The 13573-nt window shown below is 42.7% G+C and overlaps 1 protein-coding gene across 2 annotated transcripts in view; it reads left to right on the top strand.

Annotated features, from left to right (window-relative positions):
- CEP170 (centrosomal protein 170) overlaps positions 1–13573 on the top strand; it is a 92063-nt gene that overhangs the window by 23101 nt on the left and 55389 nt on the right. For both annotated transcript variants that reach the window (XM_075203496.1, XM_075203497.1), the window contains exons 5-6: positions 9326–9381; positions 9464–9614. In XM_075203496.1, coding sequence (XP_075059597.1) covers positions 9326–9381; positions 9464–9614 — 207 coding nt within the window. The remainder of the gene's footprint in view (positions 1–9325; positions 9382–9463; positions 9615–13573) is intronic.

Below are 13573 nucleotides of genomic sequence, written 5' to 3'. Positions count from 1 at the left end.
ATGAAAGATAGATTTGGGTATCATCAGCATAGAGGTGGTACTGGAGGCCAAAGGAGCGGATGAGGACACCAAGGGAGAAGGTGTAGAGGGAGAAAAGCAGGGGGCCAAGAACGGAGACTTGAGGAACGCCAACGGGTAGGGGAAGAGGGGGTGATGTAGAATCATGAGTAGAGACTGAGAAGGAGCGGTTGGTGAGGTAAGAGGAAAACCAGGAGAGGGCAGTGTTACATAGGCCTAAAGATTTGAGCGTTTGCAAAAGGAGTGCGTGGTCAATGGTATCGAAGCAGCAGAGAGGTCAAGAAGGATAAGAAGGGAGTAGTGTCTATTGGATTTAGCGAGGAGAAGGTCATTAGTGACCTTAGTGAGGGCACTTTCAGTGGAGTGGAGGGGTCGAAAACCAGATTGGAGCGGGACAAGTAGTGAGTGAGAGGAAAGAAAGGAGGTGAGACGGTTGTAGACAACCCGTTCAAGGAGTTTGGAGGCAAAAGGAAGAAGCGAAATAGGGCGGTAATTAGAGAGAGAGGCGGGATCAAGGGACGGTTTCTTGAGTATGGGGAAGACAAGAGCATATTTAAAAGAGGAGGGGAAGATTCCAGAGGAGAGGGAGAGGTTGAGGAGGTGTGCAAGGTGGGAGCAGGCTTCGGGAGAGAGGGAGCGGAGGAGGTAGGAGGGGATTGGGTCCTGTGTGCAAGTGGAGGGGGGAGAGGAAGAGAGAAGGGTATGGACTTCATCTGCAGATACTGGAGGGAAGGAAGAGAAGGAGGGTGAGCTAGCTGGAGGGGAGGGGAGAAAGGAGATAGCAGCAGAGGAGGGTGAGAAGGGGGACACAATGGGCATGGAGGGGGAGAGGGTGGGGTAAGAAGGGACTGCTGGGAGATGTCATGACGTATAGACTCAATCTTTGAGGTGAAGTGGGATGCAAAGTCGACAGCAGAGAGCGTGGTAGGGAGAGGGAGGGGAGAGGAGGGAGTTGAAGATGGCAAAAAGCCGACAGGGGGTTGGAGGATTGGGAAGAAATGAGAGCTTTGAAGAAAGATTGTTTAGAGAGGGAAAGGGCCGAACTATAAGAGGCAAGCATGAACTTGAAGTGGAGGAAGTCAGCATGAGTGCGTGACTTTCTCCAAAGCCGTTCTGCACTGCAGGAGCATTTTTGAAGATAGCGGGTGAGTTTAGTGTGCCATGGTTGTGGGGGGGACCGACGAAGCCTGACGGTGACAGCCGGGATGACAGAGTCAAGTGCAGCGGTAAGAGTGCGATTGTAGAAGGAGACAGCCTTACCGGGGCAAGAAAGAGTGGTGATGGAGGAGGAGAAACTGGTAGGAACAACTGTGTCAAGATTACGCCTGGTGAGAGTAACCTTGGGGGCCGGGGACGATGAGAGGGGTGGAGAGATGCTAAAAGACAGGGAGATGGTGGTCCGAGAGAGGAAAAGGTGAATTAATGAGGTCAGAGACAGTACCGAGGTGTGAAAAAAACAGATCTAGGGAGTGGCCACTGCGGTTGGAGGGAGAGGAGGTCCATTGAGAGAGACCAAGGGAGGAGGAGAGGGAGAGAAGTTTGGAGGCAGCAGGGTCTGAGGGATTGTCTATAGGGATATTAAAATCCCCCAAGATCAGGGAGGGAAGGTCAGAGGAGAGAAAGTGAGGGAGCCAGGTGGCAAAGTGATCAAGAAATTGGGAGACAGGACCAGGAGGACGGTAGATAACAGCAACACGAAGTTGGACTGGGTGGAATAGGCGGATAGAGTGTACCTCAAAGGAGGAAAAAGAGAGGGAGGGTTCAGGGGAAAGAACCCGAAAAGAACAGCAGGAGGAGAGAAGTATGCCGACGCCACCAACTTGCCGTTCCCCAGGTCTGGGTGTGTGGGAGAAGGACAAGCCCCCGAAAGAGAGAGCAGCTGGAGAGGTAGTGTCCTCAGCGGATAGCCAGGTTTCAGTGATGGCAAGCTGTAGGTTGAAGGATCTAGAGATAGAGAGATCATGGATAGAGGTCAATTTGTTACAGACTGATCTGGCATTCCAGAGACCACAGGATAGTGGAAGAGAGGGAAGAGGAGAGATGTGGATGAGATTGTTGGGGTTGCTCGTCTGCAAGGGTGAGTAAGATATGAGCGAGGGGAATGACAGGAAGAGAGGGTTGGAATTGGATGAGATGCAGAAATAAGAGGGGATTTGTCAGCAGACAGCAGATGAGGGGCAGGGGAGCAAGAGGTAGGGGAGGAGTGGAGATGGGGCAGATAAGGGGTTTATGAATGGGAGAGGCAGAAGGTAGGAGTGACGTGAGGGAGAAGATTAGCTGGGTGGAAAGAGGAGGTAGGTAGGAGCAGATTGACGCTGAGAGAAGAGCAGCGAAGGGGACAAGAGGGAAAGTGTGTGAGTGGGGAAAGGGAGGAGAGAGGAAAAGATGTAAGAGGGGGCATCATGTTAGATCAGGGACCCAGAGGCACAGAAGAGATGAGAGGAATGAAATAGGGAGGGGGATGGGAAGTGAGAGGGGGGAGTGAGGAGGAGGAAGAATATGGAAAGGTTGGACATGGGAAGCAGGGGGATAGAGGGAGAGGACAGAAGTGAGAGAGGAGTAAATCATGCTAAAGCTAGAGAAGGTGTGAAATAGACAGTTGAAAGAATTCAGAAATCAAGTATGGTAAGGGCTTACAAGTGTAGTGAGGAAATGGTGAGAGCACAAGAGGTGAATAAAAAGAATGCAAGGTAGAAGGAGAGAAAAGAGGAAGAAGAGATGTAAAGTAGGAGTCAGGGAATAAGAAGCAGAAAGGACAGCAGAGATAGCAGATGGGTGGGTTTAGAAAAAACAGTTAGGTGAAACAGTAACATCAGGCATGATGGGTTGTAGATCTTATTGCCCTTAAAGTCATGGAGAGTTTTTATTTGATTTCTGGCTTGTTTACCCCTAAGTTTACAGGCCAAAGGCTGGCTGGCTCTATTGCCCGTGGTGTAAAATTTCTGACGCAATTTAGTGAGAGCTGATGTCATGCGGGATATGAAAAATGTATTGAACTGTTTCCTGACATCATTTATTTCTTTTTGTAGAGCTTTGGAGGGGCATGGCTGGTTTTGTAATTCTAGAGTGGTTAGAGTAGGCTCAAGAGTTTGTTGATGGGAAAGGTATTGCTTTTTTAAGCGAGTGCCTATTTGGATGGCTGAGCCTCGCAGGACTGCTTTCAGTTCACACCAATGAGTGGAAAGAGATGTATAATATGGTTTGTTAGTCTGAATATATTGTGACAATCATCATCATCATCGAAAAAACGACCCCTAGGTAGGCCAGCATCCGCCAAGGTATCGGGGGAATTTTAGTAAGTTGTAGGTTCCAGGACCACTCTATTGGGGGCATGTCTGACCATGTGATAGGGTGTATGTTAATACTACTGGTGTGTTGAAATGTCCATGTATCTGTCAGGACCATATCTGTTCTGGAGTATGTGTCATGAACCCCGAAGTAGTAGGTATATTCTCGTACATTTGAAGACTGAACCCGCCAAATGTCATATAGGTCATGCTCCGCTCATAGTTTACGAAGGTCCGTGGGTTGGGTCAGGTCCTGACGATCTTAGTGGTCTGGACTTGTCTATTTTGGGGTCTAAGGTCAGGTTAAAGTTTCCCAGCAGGACTAAATGGCCTCTACTTTCTGTACCTCCTCGCATAGTAACTTGAGGAAAGGAATTTGGTGGGAGTTAGGGGCATATAGAGAGACTAAAGTCACCAGTTTGTCTTCTAAAAGTCCAACCAGAATTATAAATCGTCCAGATTTGTCCTCTATTTTTAATTGTAGGCTGAAACAGACACAGGCTCTAAACAACACGGCTACACCATTCCTTTTGAATGGAATGGTGCAGGGAAGTTAAGTCCCTTAACATTCAGAGAGTAAAACTGAACCATGAGTGATGGAATCTGAAAGAGGAGAGTTATAGCTAAGGAGCCTGTACTATTCTTGAGACATGTTGTTTGAGTGATCCGGGGAGAGGGGGGAACAGGCTGGAGAGGTTCAAGGAAAAAAACGAGAAAAAAAACTGAACTGACCCTTGGAACGGGGTCAGGACATTTGCCACAGAGGAAAGCGTGTGGCAAACTGGGTATCATATGGAGAGGTGGTGGAACTAAATAAATCCCACCCATGTAGCACCCGGAGAAGGGGGAGAGCAACAATGTAGCAACAATATAACATCAAATGATACATTTGATAAATTGCAGGTAATAGTATTATATCAGTGCAATATGACCAGTGCGAGGGGGGATGCGCATAACCTGGGGGCATCAAGGCTCCCCACCACGACATGCCAGGTCCCGCAAGGCTATAAAACTACCCTTAAGTAAACCTATTATCACACATCATGAATTGTGTATCAAAAACTTAGAACGTAGCTTTCAAACATTAGACATTAAACATTAGACAGTAAAATTGCTAATAGTTATACTTATCGAGCCAGAGATAGAAGCTGTAAGACTTCATCAAAAACAGTAAGCCTCAGTCCTTAGAACAGTGGTTCCCAAACTTTTTAAATCGCAGCACCCTTAGAGTCTCCACAATTTTTTTCAAGGCACCCCTCCAAAATAATAACCAACAAGTCCCGTTTTATGAGTAGTCAAAAAAATGTAATAAGTATTTAGGGTAGAACAGAAAAACATATTTAGTTATATGCAAAAATAATACACATAAATCCAAGGGAAAAGATTATTTTTATATATTTTTTTTCAATTATATTTCTGTCAAAGAATAATTTACAGCTAACTCACTGTGCCCTCCTTCATCTCCACACACTCTGTGCCCTCCATCTCCAAACACTCTGTGCCCTCCATCTCCACACTCTCTGTGCCCCCTCTGCGTCCATCACACACTCTTTGCCCCCTCTGCGTCCATCTCTCACTCTGTGCCCCCTCTGTGTCTTCCTCTCACTCTGTGCCCCCTCTGTATCTTCCTCTACTATGTTCCCCCTCTGCGTCTTCCTCTCACTCTGTGCCCCCTCTGCGTCCTCCTCTCACTCTGTGCCCCCTTTGCGTCCTCCTCTCACTCTGTGCCCTCTTTGCTTCCTCCTCTCACTCTGTGCCCCCTTTGCGTCCTCCTCTCACTCTGTGCCTCCTCTTCGTCCTCCTCTCACTCTGTACCCACTCTGCATCTTTCCTTCACTATGTGCCCACTCTGCATCACGGGGGCCAGGAAGAGGAAAAACAAACAAACAAAAAAAAACACAAAATAAAACCTTACCAATCTGGCGGCGCCCGGGACCCAGCATTCTCTTCTCTCCGGCCGCTTGTCACTGAATTTAGAGCATGATGACGTCACGCCCGACATTCAGTGAGGAGGGAGGATGCTGGGTCCCAGGCGCCGCCTGATTGGTAAGTTTTTTTTTTGGGGGGGGGGGGGGTTTCCCCCCTACCTGGCTACACTTTGGGAACCACTGCCTTAGAAACATGAGTCCATTCTAGTTGAAGCGGAGACTTGCTAGCAGCGGTTCTAGATGGAAGAGGCATGTGCCATTCCTCCAGAAGTTTAGTGCCGGCTTCAAGGGACGAGATGACATACATGGAATCTTCATTTCGGACCAACAGCTTGACCGGGAGACCCCATCGATAAGAGATATCATTTGCTCGCAGGGTTGTTGTGATTGGATGAAGAGCTCTTCTGTGGTTGACGGTAGTGAGTAAGAGGTTGTGAAAAAGCTGCAAATCACTAAGCACCGCTGCATTGCTTGGATCACGTGTTGCTCGGAGTATGGCCTCCTTGATATGGAAGAAATGGACCTGGAGGAGAGTGTCTCACGGGACATTCCCTGGCGCAGATCGAGGACATGGGAGGCGTTGTATACGGTCAATAAGAATGTCCTTATCGTCCACTAAAGGTAGTAATTTCTTGAACAGTGAAACGGCATAGTCTTGTAGATCTGTATTGGTGACAGATTTCAGAATACCTCTGATTTTGATGTTGTTTCAGCGGGAGCGATCCTCTAGATACGCAACTTTGTCCTTCAACTGCACTCTAAAGAGAGTGGTGTGAGGAAGATAGGTCATTATGGGAGGCATTCAATTTCCCTATCTTTGTCTCCAGATGGTCTGTACGATCTCCAATCTCGGCAATGTCAGTTTTCAGGCCTCACATCGCCGCCCTCATCTCAGAAGTCAGATCGTCCCGAAGGGCAGTTAATATCCGATGTAAAAGGGAGTGCAAAATGCGCGCTATTAATGGGGCGTCCAGTGCTCCGTCAGATCGCAAATCGGGGATAAGAGGACGCAGAGGGGGGACCACCGGTTCTTGGATCCGAACCGATGGAGGAGAGCCTCTTGACGTAGAATGTGAGCTTGATGCAGACTTGGGCTTTTGCTTGAATTTAATTGGAGGAGCCAAGACATTAGACTTAGGAGCCATGACTGGCTACCTAATATGTAGGACCTGCAGGGTTTGAAGGTAGACTCCGACTAGCGATCTGTTGCTTAGGGTGTTACACTGGGTGGGTATCCTACATGTTAATTCAAAAGACTTCCGTTAATATGCCGGTAAGACGCCGGTCACCACTGGAAATGTGCAGGGTTATGGCCCGCAGTGTGGTAGTGGGTGTGCCGATACACCATTGTGCTGGATGTCTCGCTGTGGCAGTTGCGGTTACTGGGCAACTTCAATGTGGAATGCTGAGCAGTTGAGAGTTGTCAGGGGGTGTATGCCAACCAGTGGCAGAACAGTCCTGTGAGTGTCTCGTGGGTCCCCTCTTCGTGTTTAGTTGGTAAACTGGGTGCCGGGAGGCACTTAACAAATGCTCAAGAGGGGGATTCATGAGTGGCAGAGAGCCAATAAGGTCAAAGGATGCGGTGTTATGAGACTGTGACACAGTATATGTCTTCCACATCAGATAGGCAACTACACAATGTATGTAAAGATTCAAACACTAGGGGCTAGATTTACTAAGCTGCGGGTTTGAAAAAGTGGGGATGTTGCCTATAGCAACTAATCAGATTCTAGCTTACATTTTGTAGAAGGTACTAAATATATGAAAGCTAGAATCTGATTGGTTGCTATAGGCAATATCCCCACTTTTTCAAACCCGCAGCTTAGTAAATCTAGCCCTAGGTGGCAGTGGAATTCACTCTGTGTTGCAATTAGAACAAAAGGCCACAAGATGGCAGCAGTGAGTTCCGAATTTACAGTCTTGAAATGATGCTGTGAAAAATGTGTGCTGAAGACATCCAGCAAGTGAAAATTAAAATGTGCGGTGACAGGGGGTTGCCCAGTTAGTTATCACAATTTGTCTATGGGAATCCCAATGCTGGGTAACTGATGTGCTTTGACAGGTAAGGAGTGCTGATGAGTAGATTGCAGCCCTGATGTTAAATTGAGTGCTGTGAGTGTAGCCTGTGTTAATTCCGTTGGTGGTTAAGTGTCTAACCTGTCAGGCAGCTATAAAATAGGTATAAAATAGGTTTCACAGTCTGTAAAGCAGGTCTGACACAGCTTGTGTTGGCAGCCACAGCAGCTGTGGAGTTAATAGGAGATAGCCTCACCCCCAGTCCAGCCGTTGGGTGAGCAGCGTGTGTTAGCTGATCTTCAGCCAGACAGCTCAGCAGCACGACAGGCAAGGTAAGAAATATGATGGTTTGTCTGCCGGTATAGGGCACATCCTTCAGAACTGAGAGGGGAGAAAATGGTCTCTCCAGAGAGGGACAGAACCAACAGGATATTTTATGGCCAAAAGGGTGCTCTAGTGAAGAGTGACCAAATAAAGTGTAAAACTGGTTGTCTGACAGACAATATACTCCTGGATCGGGAGCTCTCCTGTTCCTGAATGACAGGCCAGTAGTTTAAGGAGAGATAGTTTCTGATTTGTGCAGATGGGTTCGGGTGAATATTCAGGCTGCACGGAGCTCTTAGATTTTGTCTGTGGCCATCTTGGCTGCCAAGCCACGCCCCCCCCCCCCCCCTCGGTGCCTTTTGTGGTGTGTCATTGTCCTGCTGGAAGACCGTAATTTTCGACAGACTAAGATTTCTGACACTGGTTTTAAGATATGCGCTCCAAAATGTCTTAGTAATCTCCAGATTTCATGATACCATGCATGAGTTTAAAGCACCCAAACCATAAGCAGCACAGCAACTTGCTCTGTGTTTGACTGTAAGGGCGGTGTTAATTTTTTCTTTGAAACCTTCATTTTGGTTTCTCTAAATATAGTGATGATGTGTCTTACTAAAAAGGTCTAATTTGGGCTTCCATCCTGAGCTTCCTACCATATAGCTCCCTTTTATTGAGTTGTTGATGGATAGAGCAAGTTTAAACTGACCAAGTTGTATCTGAATGTCCTTCAGACCGTCCTACTCTGCAACCTTAGCTCAAGTTTTCTTTTGCAGGCGCTTACAGGGAGGTTGGCCAGAGTGACATGGGCCATAAATATTCTAATAACATTAGGGGGTAAATGTATGAACATGCGGGTTCTTCAACACCCGCGTGTTCGGCGATTAAATTTCAAGCGGCGCTGCATTGTAAAGGGAAACTTCCCTTTACAATGCAGCGCCGCTTGAAATGTAATCGCCGAACACGCTGAACACGCGGGTGTTGAAGAACCCGCATGTTCATACATTTACCCCTAGGTGTGGTCAGCCTCATTTAATGGTGGCTTAGTGGTTAGCACTTCTGCCTTACAGCACTGGGGTCATGAGTTCAATTCCCGACCATGGCCTTATCTGTGTGGAGTTTGTATGTTCTCCCCGTGTTTGCGTGGGTGTCCTCCGGGTGCTCTGGTTTCTTCCCACACTCCAAATACATACTGGTGGGTTTATTGACTGCTAACAAATTGACCCTAGTCTGTGTGTGTGTTAGGGAATTTAGACTGTAAGCCCCAATGGGGCAGGGACTGATGTCAGTGAGTTCTCTGTACAGCGCTGCGGAATTATATAAATATATGATGATGATATTCCAGGCACCTGCTACTAACCACAGAGTTCAGTTGCAAAGTAAAAGTAAATCACCTGCTTGAAATCAAATTATTTATAAATACTTGGGCCCATTTAAAGACTTCTGTGTGGACTAAATTAGGAGTATATTACATTTTATGTTTTATTTCAATCAAGCTAAATAAATAAATATGTGGATACCACAATCTTTTTTTTAATCTCTGCAGTTTTTGTAGAAGAAATTATGCATTATTAGAAAAACGGCAATTTTTTTTTGACCACAAATGTATATATGTGTATAAACACACATACATACATACATACATACATACATACATACACATGTTGTATGTAAATAAACTTTAAATGAAATCATCTTTTTTGTTTGCAAGGTTGTTTCTCAGATATCTCCTAGTATTTCCTTAGCAAACCATACATACCAATCTTTTTACTGTAGTACGTGGTGAAATGAAAGTCCCTGAAGAAGCACTAAAGGTAATTTGCTTTTGTACATTTTTCTTTTACTGATGTGTTAATGTTAATATGAGATTAAAAATAAATTATTTTTATTTTGTAGCATGAAAAATTTACAAGTCAGCTTCAGTTTTCAAAAAAACATTTGGAAGCGGAAGTATCGAAATCCAAGAGTTCAGATTCAAAGATAAATATACCTACAAACTCGCATCAAAAATCATTGGATTCATTGAAGTCTGAGGAAAAAGTACCAGGTATATTAATTTATGCCCTTGTAGTCACGGATACAAATTTTGTATGCACGAGGGTACCATCTTATTATGTTGTGCATCACATTTACTAAGCTTCAGCACCCTTGATTTTAAGGTTAGTCTAACTGCTTTTTAAGTAATGGTAACACGTTTTGTAGGTACCATCAGTACAGCAAAAAAACAGTGATGATATCGGGCACCCTTATCCTATGCCATTAGCAGTGTTAATTGATGCAAAGTAAAAGCCAGCATTTAGAACCTTTATGATGGGTGGATTGGAATACGGAGCTATCAGTGCTGCTAGTATTGGTTCCCATTAGCCCATAATATCTGAATAAGGTTCACAAAGTGTCTATTCTCCATGATACGCTGTTCAGCAACTACCAGATATGGAAGAATGTCACATAATCTTGTGCCCTTATATTTTTAAGTCTCATTTATCAATGATATGGGTCTATAATTTGAGCATAAACATGGATCTTAACCAGAATTTGCCAAACCTAGGTATGGTGATCATTATACCTTCATGCATTCTGTTACAGATCAAAAGACACCTTGGCAGCTTGGTAAAATAATTTGGCTAAATTAGCACCCATGATGGATTGGTTAGTTGAGGAGATCTGGCTGATTGTCAGAGTTAGAAAGATAACTTATGCAGAATAGAATTAAAAAAGTCATTGGATTATATTCTGTTACTTTATAAAGCAAGCAGACATATGATGCAAATGCTTGTACTATATCAGAAAGATTTATATTTGTTTCTTTTATATATGCAATTTTGGTTGTTTTTCTAAATTTTTTAAATTTATTTGCAAATAGAAAATCAGCCTTATTTTCTTTAGCATAATATGCATGTTTCTTGAGTGCATGTGGAAGTTTTCTGTGTACTATGTTCCAACTCCAAGTAGCTACTGCATGTAATCTGTCTTTAACTTTAGGTATTTCTTTCCAAAATATTTAAAAATACAGAGGTAAATTATGGCTTTTTTATTTTTGAAAAATGAAAAGTACAGGGCTGGTAGTCTCTGGGAGGTGGTTGAGGGAGTGTGCTGTCTGTGTTGTTGTTGTTGTTGTTGATTTGTTGTTTCACAGAACTCCCATAGTGGCACCATCAATGCTTTTTTAAAAAAACAAAAGCAAATGGTTATAAAATGACTTTGTTATACAATATATGGTGTTCAATAATAGTTGGTAAATAGTTATCATGTCGATACATATAGCATACAAAGTGTTTATTTGCAGTATTTAACAATGTTGCAAAAAGTTAAATTCTGATTGTACCGGGTAAATAGAAATTCTGTACCCTAATGGAAGGAGGACACACTGCTTGGAGAATGAAGGAGGTTATTATTATATACAATACATTTACATGCTTATCTTACCCAGTTACACCTAGCTCACCATTATATTTACTATTCTCCTGTTTATGAAACTATTCCTCATTTGTTTTTGTGTTTTGGATGGATATATTTTTATGATTATTTTCATCCCCATTAGCTGGGTATATATTCATTAATTCTCTCAGATATTCCATCTCTCATACATTTTATTTTCACTATATATTACACTCCCCTTCTTAGTCACAAGATACCATTCTACTGCCCACATCACTGGTTGTTTTTTTTTTACTGCATTCTCTTCTTTTTAGTTATTCTGTGATCTTATAGATAACATTAAATATAAATTAGATATAAGTCTACATATCCTTATTGAAATTGTGTTTGAGATATAAAGCCTGAACTCAAGATATAATCAAGACTTTTTAAAATTTTATTGTGACCTTGTAGTCAACAAAATTAAAGTGAAAATCAAGTAGACAGTATTTAGGATAAAGAAATTTAAATAAAAATCCTACAATACCCTGTATAATGCGTGGATGAAACTGCTTCATTTTCTCCAGCCGGACACCTCTGATTATCCTGCATCCATTTGGGGATTGTATTTCTAGCCTTCGTTTGAATGGAGAGGGAAAGAGGGAAAGAAAAAATCATAGATCAAGTGAACTTAAGAGTTTATTAGAGTAAATAAAAGTTTTCACTTGCAAGCAATGTATGCAACTATCCTTGTGCACCAAAAACAAGTTTCGGCCTTAATGGGGAACAATATGTATGACTAGACAACTATGAGAATAAAAAATCCCGCAAATGATGCTCAGTTACTCCTGCATATATGATTGTTTTATGATAAACACTTATATGCAAAATGTTATATGAAAAATATTACAGAACAAAGAATAATATATGGAAATAATTTATAAATGTTAAAATAGAGCCACATTACAAATAAAATATTGGACATTGATATAATACACATAGGGGCATATTCAATTAGCTTTCCCGGCCGCGTTTACGCGCGGCTGCACGGGTCCCGCAACATCGGGGCTGCACAGGTCCCGCAACATTGTGGATTTTGGAAATCTGCGACGTTGCGGTACCGTAATGACACTTTACATGCGCAGCCGCAAATCCTAATACCCCCCCCCCCATAAAATCTCAAAGGTCTGATTGTGTGGCCTATATTTTATATACCGCATATGATGTGATACCCTCGGAGCCGCGAGCAAAAAGCCGGCTTTGGAATTACCATATTAACGGTAATTATGTGCACTATTACTGTAATACTGCGCAGGCCGCATTATTTTTTCCAGTGACGTGCCCAATTGAATTCCCCCCAATGAATTGTATTGCAAACATATGTTTTTTGGAAATCCATTTTTTTTATTTTATATAGACAAAGCATATAAAAAATTGTGCAACAAACCTGTGATTTTAAATTTTTATAGTGCCACCGTAATTAAGCTTTACCTATATATCATCAGCAGCATTTTAAACCAAGTACAATTACTTTTATATGCTGTAGCTTTTCTCTACTATAATTATATGATTTTATGTCATCCTTTTTTGGAGAACTAACAGATATGCTCTTCTGTTGGAGTAAAACTGTGGTTATTGATATATTAATTGTGAAGCACTTTACAAAGGAACACTGTATGCGATCAATGTGCTATTTTCTTTATAGATTTTCACATCTCCTAAATAATGCTGGACTATTATATAAAAATGGATGACTTTATCTTCCGAAGATAATACAGGAATACTGTGCAATATGGTGTAATTGAATAGTGGTTAAAGAGATTACTAAATATGTTCTTAACTACAAAAGAAACTAAAAGTGGTAGTGCCAACTTTAACCTACCTACATAACAAAGTCATATTTCCTACATTCTTTGGTCTGCGGTTTCTTTGGCATTAATTCCTAACTCCCCACTCTTGCATTTTCTACGCCATCTCTCCCCTTCTTCCACCTTCCTATGCTTTCTACAGTTTTTATTATGTTTTCTTTATACTGGTATAATTGTTTTTTATATCTACCATATACTGTGCATAATTTTCACTGTTCTGTTTCTTTATAACTGTGATTTGCTGTGGTTGTATACTTTTCAAATTTTGCAACAATGTTCTTGTGTTTTAAAATTGTCTTACCGGCTTCATTAAAATTTGAGATGGCAAAAAAAAAGTGGGTACAGAAAATTATTTACATCCCAGTTTGGGAGTTTGTATGTTCTCCCTGTGCTTGCGTGGGTTTCCTCCGGGTGCTCCGGTTTCCTCCCACACTCCAAAAACATACTAGTAGGTTAATTGGTGGCTATCAAAATTGATCCTAGTATCTCTCTGTCTGTGTGTGTGTATATTAGGGAATTTAGACTGTGAGCTCCAATGGGGCAGGGACTGATGTGAATGAGTTCTCTGTACAGCGCTGCGGAATTAGTGGCGCTATATAAATAAATGGTGATGATGATGATGATGTATGCCATTGTTTGCATGTGTACTTGATAAAATGGTCCTGATTGGATCCAAGATGTTGAAATATAGATTAAGAAAATGTCGAATTTTGATTACTAACAAGTCCCAGGAGTACTTTTTCTTACTTTCTCATATATATTTAAAAAATAATAACAATGG

The sequence above is a fragment of the Mixophyes fleayi genome, chromosome 3, assembly GCF_038048845.1.
Source record: "Mixophyes fleayi isolate aMixFle1 chromosome 3, aMixFle1.hap1, whole genome shotgun sequence".
Taxonomy (NCBI): domain Eukaryota; kingdom Metazoa; phylum Chordata; class Amphibia; order Anura; family Limnodynastidae; genus Mixophyes; species Mixophyes fleayi.
Note: the sequence above shows the minus strand (reverse complement) of the source record. Positions and strands in the feature narration are given on the sequence as shown.